Source organism: Platichthys flesus, chromosome 19, assembly GCF_949316205.1.
Source record: "Platichthys flesus chromosome 19, fPlaFle2.1, whole genome shotgun sequence".
Lineage (NCBI taxonomy): Eukaryota > Metazoa > Chordata > Actinopteri > Pleuronectiformes > Pleuronectidae > Platichthys > Platichthys flesus.
The window spans coordinates 12781085-12797956 of NC_084963.1; the positions used below are offsets into that span (position 1 = coordinate 12781085).

At 44.7% G+C, this 16872-nt stretch overlaps 1 protein-coding gene across 1 annotated transcript in view; it reads right to left on the reverse strand.

Moving 5' to 3' along the window:
- Positions 1–7: 7 nt before the first annotated feature.
- Positions 8–16872, reverse strand: part of pcsk5a (proprotein convertase subtilisin/kexin type 5a) — a 32218-nt gene continuing 15353 nt past the window's right edge. Inside the window, exons 22-37 of the mRNA XM_062413283.1 lie at positions 15631–15767; positions 13124–13324; positions 12886–12954; positions 12702–12744; positions 12348–12490; positions 11421–11621; positions 9871–9954; positions 9562–9760; positions 8635–8849; positions 7730–7972; positions 4981–5217; positions 4715–4892; positions 3916–4133; positions 2580–2680; positions 1954–2167; positions 8–1010 (exon numbers count right to left, since the gene is read on the reverse strand). Coding sequence (XP_062269267.1) covers positions 523–1010; positions 1954–2167; positions 2580–2680; positions 3916–4133; positions 4715–4892; positions 4981–5217; positions 7730–7972; positions 8635–8849; positions 9562–9760; positions 9871–9954; positions 11421–11621; positions 12348–12490; positions 12702–12744; positions 12886–12954; positions 13124–13324; positions 15631–15767 — 2971 coding nt within the window. The 3' untranslated portion in view covers positions 8–522. The remainder of the gene's footprint in view (positions 1011–1953; positions 2168–2579; positions 2681–3915; positions 4134–4714; positions 4893–4980; positions 5218–7729; positions 7973–8634; positions 8850–9561; positions 9761–9870; positions 9955–11420; positions 11622–12347; positions 12491–12701; positions 12745–12885; positions 12955–13123; positions 13325–15630; positions 15768–16872) is intronic.

The following is a 16872-nucleotide window of genomic DNA, read 5'->3' on the forward strand; positions in this document are numbered from 1 at the left end:
ACAGCGAAATTCAAAGTATTTATTTCCTTCCAAGACTTTATTTGAACACATTTTTAAATCAAAATTCAGTGACCGCAAACAGAAAAGTATAGAAATAATATGATAAATCAAATGTAAAATGCTTATCCAACAACACATTTAACAAATAGATGAATAATACGATTAATGAATCTGTCAAAACTCGTAAACGCCCACGATAAATTATGCTTCACGTGGGAAGTGATCATAATCAAAAACAAAGTCTAGAAAAATCAAGCTTAATTATGTTAAAAGTCTTTAAGGATGTTAAATGACGTGGAATTTTCCCCAGCTCATTTGGTTTTGTGAATAAATAACGGTCTTAAAAATACAACTCATTACAAATAGCTGCACATGTCTCATTTGGTTCGTATTCAGAGGAGGACAAATGGGTCTGTCCCTGAGGGCAGGAGGAGATAAACAGCAAAGAGCAAAATGAATCAAAAGGGAGATGAGGTCAGAGGTCAGAGGTCAGAGGAGGAGGATGGGATGTCTCTTCGTGCTTCACCGGAACGTGTAGCTCTCGTCATCGTACTCCAGCTCGTCGTCCTTGTCCTCCCCAAGTTGTCCGTAACGAAACTTCCTGTACACGGTGCCATCCTGGCCCATGTAAACAATGTCCTCGTCATCATCATCATCTTCATCGTCCTCCTCCTTCTTCTTACCACGTGAGCGGCGGTCGCTGAGGTCGACGAGCTGAGACTCCTGGAAGCGGCCGCCGGAGGAGCCGGCCCGGCCGCTGTTGGACGCGGAGCTGTAGCCCCGGTGGGCGCCGCCGCCTCCGAATCCCCCGCCGGAGCCCAGCTTCTCGTAGCCGCGGGGGGTTATGTCCGGGGGAGCTCTCTTGGAACGGGTGTGTCTGATGATGAAGACGACAGCCACCAATGCCAGCACCAGCAGGACGCAGGCGATGATGAAGACGGTCAGGTTCCCTCTGGCCTCCCCCTCCTCCTCGTTCGTGAACGCCAAGTTGGTGCTGAGGACGCACTCGCCTGGTAGAACCCCAGAGGCAGGAGGTTTAGCCACTCATGTGCACAAAGCTGCCTCTCTGCTCTCAGCACACTAACCTCCATTCAGACCGTTACTGACTGTACTAGCCCCTGTGCACGATGTGTTTGGATTTGGATCTGGGTTTAAGTTTAGTATTTTCTTATATATTACTGATAATTTGTTGACTATTAGTTCAGCCATAGAAACACACTTTACACGATATGGCTGCATAGGGTTTCAGGTTATAATTTCCTCACTAAAGATTTGTATTCTATCATATATCAGTGATAATTTGTTGAGCCTTTTACTTTTACTCCACCTCAGTTATACTTTATTGCTTTTCTTGCCCTGTATGTGTGTTTTAAGCTACTGGATGCCTACATTTCCTTTGGGATCAATAAAGTTATCATCTTTATGAACTAAAACCAGTAATTTTTCACTTCGGTACAGTATTTTCATAATATTAAAGCATCCTGCCGGCGTGATTGTCCATTCCGCAATTTTGCTCATATAAAAAATTGTAATATAGAACAGGGGAAATTAGGAGGGAATGAGAAGTTCCAGAATTTGTGGTAGCTTGATTTATACCAGGGAGTAAATGTCAGCATTTTCTCAGCCTGTGCTGCTTCAAGTTTGACCGCTTTCTTTAATCAATTTTTGATGCACCCCTTTAATTAACACACTTCATAATCTGATAGATGCAATATAATAATTTTAATAAAAATAATAATAATTGGTTCCCGTTTCTCTAGTGTAATGATTTATGAACTTGTTACTAGTCGTTTCATTTACAGATAATCCCTGTGCAACCTGAAAATCAGTGCTGACCTTACATAGTTTATCAGCTCCAGGAAAAGGGTCCGACTTTTCAAACCCTATCATGTGCCTTCCCATCCTCATACAGACAAACCAACAGTCAAACCTACAGACAAACCTGCAGCCTACCTCGAGTCTCAGTGCAGTTGCAACAGTCCTGCTGCTGCGTTGCGGCCTCCTCCTCCTCCTCCTCTTCCTCCCCTTCCTCGTGGCGGCAGCACAGCAGACAGCGCCCTCCAGCTTCTAAGATGGCCTGAGCAGGGCACACGGTGCAGTTGGTTGGACCGGGCCCCCGGCACTCGAGGCAGGAGATGTGACAGTCCTCACAAGCGTGGCCTGAACCCTGATGAGGGTCAGGAGGACAGACTGACAGTGAAAAAAGCAGCCAGACACACAGCCGCTGCATTTTTACATCAGAGCTCTTTGCTTCAAAACATATGCAAAGCTTATATCCATATATAAGTGATGCACTGCCTCTCGTTTTAATCAATTAATATGTCAGACAGTTTCAGTGGGTTGCCTCACAGCAAGAAGCCCGGAGATTTATTTAGAAATAATTTCACAGTAATAATTTCTTCTCTGCTGTTTGAGATTTCTCCTGCTGGAGTAATAAGTCAGTCGGAATTTCATTATGGGATACCTGGGGCCAAAACATTAGTAGTAATTATTTTTGGTGAGGCAAGGGCAGGGTAAGGATTTTTTTAAATAGAAAGTTAATATTTGTGAAATTAAAAAACCTAGAAAAGTGTCGTTACCTTTATAACAGGAAACTGGCCGATGTCACACGAGGACTCGCAGGTTCCATCTGAGAGCAGGTAACCAGCGTAGCATGAGTCACAGGAGAGGGAATCTGTCCCTGCACAGACGAGACAGGTTCGAGGCTAAGCGGTAATATTCTGTGTTAGTCCCAGGAAAATATCAAAATAAATGATTCTATACTGCGTAGGCCACAGAGCTCCTCTGAACAGGTCAAAACACATCAGTGTGCATCACATCGACAGTAAGAAAAGTTTTATTCACACAAATTTACCACATTATTGGATTATTTAATTTGTTAAGATTACATGCCATAAAAATACAGTAAATTACTGTGATAATAAATAAAAGTTGTAATACAGGAAGTTGTTAATCATTGCAAAATGTTCTTGAGTGTTAAATTACTATAATTATTGTTGAAGTTTGTGTAAAAATTTCTGAAATGGACATCATATTGGTGAATGTAATTGCATTCATGTTTATATTTAAAAAAAATCTGTATATTAACCAAAGTTTTAACTGTAATTTGAGGGAAGGGTTTGGCAACTGTTACTCGTGGACTTTTTACCATCTTTTGCCATTTTTTTGTTCCAGTGATGGACGGCTTTATTTTCTCCCGCTGTTTAGAAATGAAGCAAAAGAAACTGCACAGTGGGGATCAGGGGATCAAACCTGCTGTTACATCCACTCCACCAATCATGAGTTAGTCTCAGTTGTCAATCATGATGTTTAACCTCATTTGTACTGCATCGAATAACTAATTGAAAACAAAGTTACTGAACAAATGAAACACTTGAACATACATCAGTGCGATAAGAACTACAGAAAATGACAGGGACCATCTTTGAGAATTGAAAACTTTAACTTTGTAGTTTGGTCCATGTCCCATCCGCTAACACGGAGGAGGCCGGATTCATGACCTATACTGCAGCCAACCAGGAGGCAAGCGAGACACTTTGGCGTCATTTTGGGGAGCTGTCATGTCGTCCATCTTCAAATCATTGGTGTCGCACCATTAAACGTGAGATGTTCCTTTATCCTTTAACAGGGGCAGTGTAGTTTGTTTTATGTCAACCTCACATTCTGCTGTAAATATTAACTGTGATACGCCCCAAACATAGAAGTGACTCCTTCCCAACGCCTCAAATTCCCATTAGGGGAATTGTTCAGTAAATTATGACAAAAACTGAGAGTATATAGTTTGGACAGTTGATGGAACAGTCATGCACATTAAGGAACAAACCGTCCCCGATTTTGGCTTCACAGTATCTCCTCACTTACACGTGGTCTCCCCGTGCTTTGTGTCGGCGCCAGCTGCAGAGTGGATGCTGGTACTTGAGCATGTTCTGCAGCTGGCGTGGCAGGGCTCGCAGGTCCTGTGCGCCGCGTCGTGGTAGAATCCCTGTGGGCACGCCGGGAGGCAGCGGCCTTCCCTCCGCATGTAGATGAGCCCCGGCGCGCAGCTCAGGCAGCTGTCCTCCTTGCCCCCGACGCACTCGCCGCAGCTCGGGTCACACTTCTCACACGTCCTCGACTCGGCGTTTCCATAGTGACTACCGGGCATAGATGGCGAGAGAGTTGTGATAGATGAGATTCAATTAAATGCGATGAGATTAGAGCTTTTGTTTGTCCTCAAAGGAAATTCTTCCATGCCACATGCCACCTACTCAGACTTGAGGATTGGCAAAGACTCAGCCACACAGCCAAACACTTCAAAGCACCACCGAGAGCAAAGTGACAGATTCCTCTTTTCCTCAGGTGGGAAAGTAGGAAGGAAGGCACGTCGCAGGAATAAATAGCCTTTGTGTCCCTTTTATGTTTTCTCGTGAGTATTTAACTGCACATCAATTTAACGGCACGTTAGTTTAACTATCTCAATCACCGGATCCCAAATAAAATCAAGTCTAATTAGCATTTTACAGGCCACATGAAGGGCTATTTAAATCCAAGGCTAAATTAGCTTGTGTTCGCCAAACGGCACCCCTGTCCAGATAACTGCAGAGACAAGCGCCGGTTTAGTGTCCACGGTGACATTATACGACGACGCCGATCTTTTATCAATGACAAGAGTGTGTGGCCGCGCTTGATGAGAGGGCCGAGCGGCGACAGCTGGACGGCGAGCAGGTTAAACTACCCGTGCTGGCAGGTCTCCACGCACTCTTTGCCCTCTCGGAATAGGTGGGCTTTGCACGTGAGACACTCGTGGCCGTGCTTCCCCACGCAGGCTTCACAGGAAGGGTGGCAGGGCTCGCACCTCTGCCCCGACTCGTCCCCGTAGTGGCCGGACGGGCATTGGTCCACACAGGTGCCATCTGCGCCAACAAACACGAATGGTCAGTGCAAGTCACACACGGCAAAAAGTGCTTTGCTCTGTACGAATCGGGGCCGAACTCGACTCACTGAGCAGGAGGTGTCTCGGGTTGCAGCTCAGGCACTGGGCTTTTCTGGGACCTGAACACCTGTGACAGTATTTGTGACATGGCTGGCACTCGCCGTCATGGTCGGCGTACTGGTGGGGCAGGCACTTATTGGTGGATGGCACACAGTGGCCGTGGCCCTCCAGCCTCTGGCCCTCCCTGCAGCTGGTGCAGGAGCCAGCAGTGGGCCCAAAGCAGGTGAGACAGGACACATCACAGTCTGGAAATACAAGAAGGAAATGGATCACAGGATTTATTACTATATGAATATTATTCTCTATAAACCGATATATAACACATTCATAGTTTATCTGATAATAAACCAGGATTAGAATGGATTGGATAGAGTTGAATAGAATTCACAGGGAGCTAGTCACCTTCTTCCAATACTAAAAATAAATAAAACCATTTACATGATATTTATTACTCTCCTGCAGTTAGTTATTTTAATGTAGACTTAACTATAGTTAAGTCTACATTAATAACCAGGTAGCTGCACTGGGGTCGTGCACCTTTAGAGTCTGCAGGACGTCACAGTGCTGCAATGGTACTAGGAACATTTACTCAAGCACAAATATGAGGCCCCTGACTTAGAAAAACCAAAGATCCACCACTGTGAATTTATTGTTTTTATGTTTACCGGTAGTTTTCACAGTTTTCTGCAGCCCTTATTCACTTCAGATTGAAAATAAACACTGGAAAAAAATTCACAGCGCTTCCTCTTAAATGTCTTGCTGCTGGCAGCTCCTGTAAGTAGCACAAAAGTGGGCATCGCCTACAACACTTTCCTGGGAGAGAAACACGGCATCCTCTGTGTTTTTAAATAACAGAAAACCCGCAGCAGTGTGTCCTCTCCAGGGAACTGGCTTTGGCATCGCTGCTCTGTCTTCAAGGTTCGACAGCTGCCTGTTAACTAATCTGAGAAGTGTGTTGCTATTTTAGTCCGAGCAGGAAGCACATCCAGGCTTAATGGGGAATATAGAATGGGTATAAAAACACTGTGTTAAAAGGGAAGGATTTTGTGAGGTAGAACTGAAATCAGATCCAATCCTCTATAAAAATCCAAGTGAAAAACAATAACCCTAGTTAATAAACTAGCTTTATTCAGCACCTTTTGGCTTTGGAACTCAGTATTTTTGGGCAGGAATCAGCTCGGCATATCTCGGCTTGGCATGTATTTCTTCCAGATGCACCAAATTGCAATTGAGGCCGTCTCCAGTACTCAGCCCTCCTCAGGTGACCCCACACCCTTTTCAATTGGATTCAGGTCCGTGCTCTGACTGGGCTGTACGAGAACTTTAATCTTCTTCCCATCAAACCATTCCTTTGTTGGTTTGAATGCATGTTTTGGGGTTGTTCTCATACTGAAAAGGTGAAATTCATCCTCAGCTTTCTCGCAGATGCCTGAAGGTTTTTCGCCTGAATCCACAGGTACTCAGAGCTTGTGATGATTCATAAAAGAACAATGCTCCACTGAGGGTTTGGTGTTCCTTTGGTGATGTGCTGTGTCTTTGTGCCAAAAATACCTGCTGGAATTATAGTCCAACATCTTTTATTGTGAGCCCCCATCTTGCCATCCTCACCCGTGGCCCAGACACATGAAGAATGTAGTGAGCAACTTGTACTTGCCAGAAATTCCTGCAGCTCTTTTGTTGCCGTAGGGGTCCTTGCAAACTTCCTTTTCCTTCTTGTCTTTTTATCAATTTTTTTAAAGGAACTTCCTGTTCTTGGTGAAATCACTACTGAGCCTTATTTTACGGTTAATCTGATGGAAATTCCTTCGTACCCCTCTCCTGATCAACACCTTCCAATAACAAGATCATGATTCTATGTTGGAAACTCTTCATGGACATTAGGATGCAACGAGAGGCAGCTACACAGTGTGAGATTTCAGCATTTTAATAAAGTTTATTCTAAGCCCCAGTGTGCCCAATGGATCTACTTTACATATGGAGTGCCATCGGCCTTGATGTATGTGAACAGTAAAATCCTATAAACAATATAACATCATCATGCATCCTCCATCTGGATGCCGATCAGTGGATCATTTCAAGCTGCCTTCCTATTCATATCTCTAAACGGAATTTGAACATGTATTTTCTATCATAACAACATTTGGGGGTCGGAAGCCTTCTGGTTTTCGTTTCTAGTTTGACACATCTTCTTTGAGCAGCTTTTGGTTGCCTGCAGGTAAACAGTCCGTGTGGAGAGTAAGAGGTGGAACACATTGACCGAAATGCAGCAGCTACTTTTTGTTCATTGATCTGTTATTTCATGCCAAAATGGGCTCCTGTGAAACAAATCTGTTTTAAGTTTATTTTGCCAAATGATTTCATTATATTTTTAGTTTATCGGTAACTCTCAAGGTGAAAACTTATCACTTGGGATTTATGATATACAATGATATAATTTCTAAATTAATTAATATCTTAAATTACTAAATCCATCATTTTAACACGGGGGTGAAGACTTTTTATGTCCACTGCAACAAATGCACGAAATACTCTACAGGTCAGAAAACGTTGCATCAGTCAAAAGAGAAAAAAGGAGAAGGGAGAATGTTTTATCTCTGAGTTTGTCAAACCTGAAAGCACCAGATTGTGAATTTATCATAAAAAGATGATTAAAATATAGAAATTAAACTTTTTGCTTATGCCTCCCTGCAACACAGCATCAGTCAGTTAGCAAAACTTTGAAATTGGCTGAGAAACGTTGAATTTTTCCGGTCGTACCTTTGCACTCCCCTGTCGCGGTGTCCCTGTAGGTGTGGGCGGAGCAGGCTGCCAGACATGACCCGTCGTGCAGCGTGGCCTCGGAGTCAGAGCAGGCGTCACAGTCGGCGGCGCCCGGCCCGTCGCACAGGGCGCAGTCGGGGTGGCAACTCAAACACTCCCCTCGCGCTTTGTCCTCAAAGAACCTCTCGGGACAGTCCGGCACACAGCGGCCCTCATGGAGAAAGTGATACTGCTCACAGCCTGCACAGAGAACAATATCAGCTGCATGGAAGAAGAGTTAAGTGCAACTCAGTGAAACTCTACCAAGGATGATGAAGTCTTTGGAGAGGAATGAAGTGGATTTCTCTGTGATGGAAAAAAACAACCAGACAAGACGTGAATAAAATACAGATTTAAGACAAAGGTGATTCTCTAGGGTTCAATAGGAATGAAAAGATTGCTGACATTGTCAACTAGACAAATATATGACAATCCATCCCATAATTGTTGAGGCATTTCAGATCGGATCAAAGTGTTAGAACAACCAACTGGACATCTTTAGCGATGAATATAATATCTATAAACAGGGGGAACACATTGAACGAACTGCTCGGCTATCTGCTTTTTCATTTGGCTGCATTCATTTCCGCATAGCTGCTACTAGAGATGCATGTTTTCTGCACTTAAAACATTCTGCAGTAAATATTAACTGTGATAATATTTACTGCAAACTGTGAACGGCAATCAGAGGACAGAATCGACACTGGATTCGTCAGCGGGGAGCGGCCAATGGGCTTCGAGATTGGCAATAACGACCCGACCCGCAGAAAATAACCCTGCAGTCTGAAGAGGACTGCAGAGAGAGGTTTAAAACTGAAGGAGCTCCAACAGCCGGGGCCCTGCTTCGCGTCGTGTCTCAGCACCTGTGCACTGGCCGAGTGGGCCGCACTCCTGACAGGCCGGGGGGCAGCGGTGGCACTCCCGGTCCCGGACGGCGTGCGCTGGAGGACAGTCCTCCACACACTGGTGCTTGTGCAGGATGAGAGGCTCGTCACAGCCGAGACAGTGAGTGGCGTTCCTCCCACAGGACGCACAGCCCGCCGCGCAGCCACGACACACCTGGCCTGCAGGGTAACCCCTGTTGGAAACCAAACAGGGATCAGGTGACACACGGCAGAACCACACCACGCATCGTACATGTATTGAATAGATCACTGGACAGATGCATTGCAATAGACCCTGGTAACGCATGTCAAATTTGAACGATTAACGAATTATATTCTGTATTAATCATTTATTACTTTGTTAGTTAACCTGGACGGCATCTTTTACAATGTGAAAAAAAAGAGGGAACAGACGGCCATGACTGTTTGCTGCTGAAGGGGTAAACAAGAGGACTGACATTTTGCTCTGCGCCGCTCTCTGCTCCCCTCCGTAACAACTAATCATTCAACCACACAACAATGGGTGTTGTGCTCAATCTGTGCTAAAGAGCTGTTTGGTGGTTGCTGGAAAAAAAATTGAGTAAAAAAAGCTCTCATGGCCAAAAAGTTAATCTCTGTGCTAATGGGGCTTCAAGGACCTCTCCAGCAAGGACGAGACATGTCTCTCAGTCTCAAGGATTTCACAGTTTAATGAATACCAAAATGGAAACTTCAAAATGGAAGGCCGGCAAACACGTCTTCTGACATTTCATTTCAGACTCCTCAGAGGACGTGTCAAACATCTGGCATAGTGTCAAAAAACGTGATTTCAAACCGCAGAGATGAAGTCCCCCTGACAATGTCACAGCACGTAAACGCATGTCAATAGGACCTAAAAAGCAATCAGCGGAGGGCTTGACTCCTGACCTGACACACTGCTGGACACACTGTCCGTCCTGCAGGAATAACGGAGCCTTGCGAGGGCTCAGACAGCGGGTGCAGCGATGAGCGTCCGCACACTGTAAACAGCCGGGGGGGCAGGCCGCGCACACACCGCCGAGCCGGCTGGCGAAGAACCCCCCCGGACACTTCGACACACATGTTTGCTGCGTGGTCAAAAACTGCCCTGCAGGGGGAAGAGGAAAGAGTAAACATCATCACGGCCGGAATAACTTGCGGTGTAGCCAGGAGAACATGAAACCGCTGCCTGCTGAAAGCACAAGCTGACGAACAGACCTTTTGCACATGTTGAACACTGGTTCATCCCGTCTCCAGAGCAGGACTCGCAGGACGGGTGGCAGTCCTCGCACGCGCCATCATCTGTGGAGTTGACAACACGGTGAATGTTAAAGGGTCTGATCGGCTGCTCCTCAGTGCACTGACATGAGTGCTATTGATTTTCTCATCAAACTCTGGACAAGAAAGCGTATTTCCACAATTTCTTCCCACAACCAGCATTTAGAAAAAGAAACAACATCCAATACGTAGTAATTACTCTCGTCACAATCTGACCCAGCGTGCAAATCTCAAACAATCCTACGTGTCTGTCTCGGTCTTATAATAGAAAGATAAAGGGAAAAAGCAAATAGTTTGATATTGATATTTACTCCAATAAATTCAAAGACGTACACACCTTGAATGTCCGATTGTTACTGAAAAAACATTATATAATTGGTGTGATGCAAGGGAAATGTGATAAAACTGGACCATGCCGTTGTATGACTCTGAGCACACTTCAGTTTCAATCAATATAGGTTATTTTGTTCACACTTGTATGATGGACCCTAGACCTCTGACCATTGGAACTTCAGTTCATCTTTGAGTCCAAGTAGCAACTGGTCAAGTTTGAAGAAATTTCCTGAAGCAAGACTTGATTTTTTAATTCAAGAGACGAAAAACATGATCAGCTGATCTGTGAACATTCGTCCCACAATTGGAGGATTTCTTCGAGGCAATGTAACACGTTGACAAGGCAAAAAGGGGTTTGCTGCACCGCAACCTTTAACTTTGAGTTCTGAACAAACAACATTTGATCATTTCATCTTAGAATCCAAATTAACTTTTGGGGGGAATTTGAGACGATTTCCTCAAGTGGGTTCTGAGCCGTTGCATTCACTAAACCCCAAAAAAGGACGTAAGGACAACCTGTAAACAGGATGCCTCTGGCCACAGGCTGTCTCAGGTGCGGAGGCATGAAGAAAGTCCAGGATCCTACTTTGTAACTGCATTATCTTCCCTGACCCTCCACAAAGTTTGGTGCCGATTAGTTGCAGACACGAGTGAAAACATAACCTCCTTGATTGCGAATACAAACTGGCAATTACGCAAAAGCTCGACTGCTTCCTCCAACGTTCTGTTATTCCTGATTATGTACAAAGGTCTGAGGCTTTGATCGAAGGTTTTGTGTTTGCTGCGGTTCGAAGGTTTTCATTTCCAAACCGTTCGAGTTAACCTATGTGCTTTCCCTCAAAGTTATTTTAGTTCCTATAATTAAGATGTCTTGCCTCCCGCTAATCACCACATGTTGCTTTAAGGTCTGTCCGACTTATTCTTGTGGGGGAACTAAATGTTCAGCATACAGTCAATTATTTCAAAGTCCGTATCTGGCCGACGTTCAGTGGTCCCGTCTGTTTTGACGACTTAAGTTGGAACAGGGTTCAGGGAACGGTGGCACACAGACCAATTACCCTCCAAGATTTCTTTTCTGGCCCCTGTGAAAGAGTCCAAATCCCTGATTCATTATGGGCGGACGCTTGATTAGTGGAATACGTAAGTGGGAGTCTCACCGGTGAGGAAGGTCGTAGCGGGACAGACCTCGTGGTCAGGCCCACACGCTCCATTTTCTAGCGTCCGGCCCTTCTCGCACGACAGACACTCGCCGTCCTCCGGGCCGCTGCACGTCCCGCAGTCCGAGTGACACTCCTCACAGTCGTTGGTGTCTTCGTCGCCATAGAAACCGTCGGGACACACCGAGACACACGTCCCCTCTGGGAACGGAAAGGAGGCGTTTTCTCAGATTAACGCTGTGTGTAACCTACCTGTACTTCACTCATTAGGGGAGGTTCCACGGACTTTACACTTCCGGGTCTATTTACGGGTCTTCAGGAATATCCACGTGTAGCTTCGAATTATTTATGTAAAAACCTTTACTGGTTCAAGATTAATGTGGAGTTGGTAATTTTGAAAAGATAGAGAGTGGAGTTATTTGTTCATTTGGTCAAATCGGTACAACACGGAACAACAGCAAAAATGTTGATACGCAAGTGGCAGGCGGCATCAACTATAAAACCATTACCATAATTTTACTACTACTCAATAGTACAAATATCATAACAGTAATACTTCATATCCACCTTTTACAGGTGCCTGACTTTTTAGACAATACAGATCTTTTACTGATTAACATGCAAACCCTTGTAATTAGTGTTGCGGTTTGGCCTAGGGGGTAGAATGGTCATTCTCCAACAAGAAGGTTGCCGGTTCAATCGCTTTGGACAAAAGCAACAGCCAAATGACATGTAATATTGTACATTGCGGTATTGATACTTTTTACTTAAGGGACATTTTCACTCAGTGCAGGACTTTAATTTGTAAAGAACTCATTTCATGTCATCGTATCTTCTTTTGCTTAAGTGAAGAATGTCGGTACCGCTTTCCCCGCTGTAATATAATACCTCCTGACTCCATGTCCTGACCCAGTGGGGCGGTGTTACCTGATAAGAAGAGGTCCGTCTCACACCAGTAGCACTCATGTTCATCACAGCTCACACAGCTCTCATCGCACGGGACGCAGGTCATCTCCTGGTCCACGCCGTACGTCTTAGCTGGGCAGTTTTTGTAGCAGCCATCCTGGAAACTGATAACAAAGAGAGCAGCAGAGCACCTGTGATTGTACCTCTCTCTCTCTCTCACACACACACACACACCACACCGGCACACAAAAATCAACTCTACTTCCACAGCAAAAAAAAAAAAACGGGTCTTTTTCGTTCTGCAGTGAACTGGGAGGCGGAGCGGGTGCAGAGAAGCGAGATCACACATGGCGACAGCGAGGCACACAGCCTTACTTGTAAAAGCCCTCAGTGCAGGACAGACAGTGCCGGGGGTTATCTGTTGAAAGCAGACAAAGAAACTCAGCTCTACAGTTTTAAAAAAAGGGCACCACCAGGAAGTGCCCCTGAACATGGTCGGCAACACGCCGGGAGGAGAGTTCGCTCAGCGGGCAGTGTTCGTTTAGGGACTCTGACTTACACAGGACGCACTTGCTGCAGCCCTCCTCACACGCCATGCAGTCGTCATAGTCCGGATCCTCCACCTCCCCTGGGAACAGAAGGGACACATTCAGAAACAATGTGAGGGAGAGTGGAAGGGGGACAGGTGAGAGACAAGGGCTTGTCAAGGTCGTCTCTGCCGCCGCCGCCGCCGCCGCCGCCGCCTCTCTGGAATATGAGAGAACTCGCAGAGTAAACAACGCGGTGACCTTGTTTACCTTCTCCGCACTCCAGCTTCACACACGCTCCATCAGAGACGTAGTAGGAGGAGTTACACCGGAGGCAGTGGCTGGGGCCGGTGCAGAGCCGGCACTGGTCGGAGCACGGCTCACAGCTCCTCTCCTCGGTGTGGTAGAAGGCCTCTGGACACGCATCCAGACACTGAGCTTTATACAGGTAACGCTCCACTCCAAACTTATCTGCGGGGACAAACAGCAACTCGTGGCGTGAAGGAGTGCGAGGATGATATGGGGTTGAACTTCGGCTCGTCCGATTTCCTGCTCATGATTAGGTTTGGTTTCCCTACAGCTATTTTTATTTTCATCTCGGCCCAGGAGGTTATGGTTTCGTCTGTGTTTGTTTGTCGGTAAGTTCACAGAATAAGGCGAAAAAGTACTGGATGGATTTCCACTACAGTCAGTTAGCTTAAACTTATCATTTAACTAAAGGAATAGGATAAATTATACTTTGGAAAAGGTATAAATGTCAGTTGTTTAGGCTTCAGATGCCTAAATTAAACATTTCTGTTTTAACAATGCATGTGAAACAGGTCACTCATAGATGAAAATACCACATGACTCTACAGTTCCTATTTGGCTCATTTTATCATCTTTCAGATCAATATTTTAGTTTGAATTAACTGTTTCACTCTAGCCTCATGAGCATCGTTTTCAGATGCAGTCACATCAGACAGGCACAGCTCTTGACTAAAGCTGTTTTCAGACATGGCCTGCAGGTAAAATCCGGAGAATTGGCTGCAGAGTTTACCCAGACGTTGCCTTTCACACATGCACAACACAGTGGGAGGTATTCCGCAAGGACGCGTTCACAGCAGCAGAGGCAGTATCAACGAGAGCTACGGAGATCACGTGATTTTATGACACCAGCCGTCAGCTTTTATCACAACCAACTCTAGACATCTTCGTCGCTGTCTTCTTCGTGTATGACACGATACGAGGGAGATACTTGTTTTCTTTTTGTTTTATTCATTTTTGTGTCTGTCGCACGTTAGAAGTGTCATGAATCCCCCCCCACTCGCCCACCGGGGGGATCCCCTGCTGTGTTGGTTCATATATAGACTTCTCCCGGATTCCTACAAGACTTTACACCAGGAGGCCAGGCAGAGAAATTCAGCAGAATCTACGGAGCGTCTCACTCGGACATTTGTGTTCACACATGCTCCGGAGAAAATAAAGGATTCAATGCATGACTGGAAGCAACATGACAAACATACAGCAGAGGAGCATTTAGATACTCGAGTTCAGAGTTGGTTACTTTAGAGTTGGCAGAGAGAGGAGGCCTGTTCCCTTCACTAAACCTAACAACTTGGTGAGTCCATCTAGGACTTCCAGAGCGAATTTACATTAAAGAAGAGGCGTTTGCTGCACATTACCAATAATAAACATGGTCACGTCTACAGGCAGCAAAGATGGACATTTTAAAGCAAATTATACTTCTACAATAATTATAATATTTGACATTTAACACAGGATCCAGACTAAAGCAACAGATGCAGCTGCCAGATGCAGGAAGATCACAGCCAACTATGTGAATGCATAAATGAACAGGTTTATCATATCACTGCCCCATCATTAGTGCCCGGGTAGATCTCACTGTAGCTTCCATTGTGTTTCATTAAAACTTAATGATGATAATCTAATTCTATCATCTTCCGCCCCCGCCATATAAAAATATTCAATCAGTCCCTGTTGTTCGATGATATTCGTATACAAAAGCACAATGAAATCGTTTTCATATTGCCTGCAGCCAAAAGGAAAAAAAAAAACAATTGCACACAGGAGGGAACCCTCCTACACAGGAGTGCACTCTCAAATAATGAGGGTCACTCGATAAAAGACTGTCAGGGAAAGCCAGAGGGGGATTCCTGTCAGTGAACACTCTCTGGAGAACCTCTCACGACCCGCCCACCATGCGGCGAGGGATCTTCTCAGAATGGTGAGGTCATCTTAACAGAGAATTGATTGGTCAGTGGGCGGTATGTGTTCTCTCGAACGTAACCTGCTTCAGAGAAGGTTAGCTGTGCAAGTTACCATGGCGATGTACCCCGGGAACACCTAAAAAAACCCGGCTTCCTGAAGTTACCTGGTTTCAGAACCCAGAGCTCTGAAGGAGAATATACATGTATTTATGTATATTGTCCTTCAAGGCTCTGGGGCGTAAACGGTGTGTGTTTAAGGATCAGCTTGTTTGTACAATAGTACGTTCATGGATTGGTGGAGTGATTTGAGATGTTTTACATTGAAGTGCCTGGAGGAAGAGAAACAAATTTCTTATCTCTATCTCCCACAAGAGCAAATAATAAACACGATCAGCAATATGTAGAATTACAGTCCGCAGATTATGAGACATAAATCAACAAAAATCTAAAGTTCACTATTGCTTTCAAACCCAAACTGTACAGTGTGTTATCTCTCTCTCTCTCTCTCTCTCTCTCTCTCTCTCTCTCTCACACACACACACACACGCTCTGATTTCCCTCCCTCACCAGTGTCACAGCTGCCGCAGCTGGCGGGCGCCGGGTCCGTACAGGTGGCACACGTGTGGTCACACAGGTGACAGCGGCCGCCTGACTGGTACTTGCCCTTGGCGCAGTCCACCACGCAGACGCCCTCGTCCAGAGCCCTGCAGCCGCCGCCGACGACAACAACAACAACAACATCAAAAGACTTTCTCACTCCAGTTGCAAATACCACAAAAAATCCACACATATGAATTATGTCAATGCAAATGAGTTGGGCTCATTAACAACCCAGCATGTGGTAGGGTCACAGGGATGTAGATGCGCACTGACACAGGGAGAGGAGAAAGAGGAGTGGGGAGTATTTGAATTTTAAATATACAATTACCATTCAATCTGTTCATATCCTGTATATACACCAGCAACACTAACCTAACCATGTATGCAGTCATTGGCAGTCTTTTATCAAACATGGTTAGTAATTTAAATTTTCTTCTGATGAATTATTTAGAAGCAAAGCAACATTATGTCTTATTCATACTCAAGTGGGCGACATTTACTTTCACTATTTATACATACTTAATTAAAGTGAATGTCACATTTCTTTTAGAGGAAAGTGCATTTGTATTTTGTCAGGGCAAAAAAAAAATACAGATTTTTAGTAGCAGAAATCAGGGTTTTTATTGATTTCTCAGGGAACAAATAATAAATAAAAAATATGTGGATCTTGATCAACTAATTTGGCAAGTTTATTATTAGTCCATTACATCTTCTCAGCAGAGTGAAATGTCTTGTTTCGAAAAAGTCCAACACAAAAAATACATTCAGTATTTAATTATAGATGAAAGAGAAAAGCAGGAAATCATCACACACAAGAAGCTTGCCCAAAGAACATTTGTTATTTTTTCACTATTTGTGATGAAAACCCACCAAAAATGAAATAAAAAATTGAACAGGGGCAGATCCAGGGTCAGGGCCGCGGGGGCACCCCTGAAGTGCCCATGTTCTGTCTGTAATCTAACCTAGTCACTTACTAACAATAATACAAATAAATATGACAATTTGTGTCAGTACTTTTTGTTAGTTACACAATGTGGTGGAATAAGGAATGACTTTCAAAATATATTCAATGATGAATGGTTTTGCGCCAACCTAAAGAGGGAATGACTGAAATGAGTGCACCCTAATCAATCAGGAGCTGTGTATGGATGTTGGGGAAAGTAATTGGCCTCTCTTTGTAAATTATTCAGAGAAATCCTAGACTTGCCA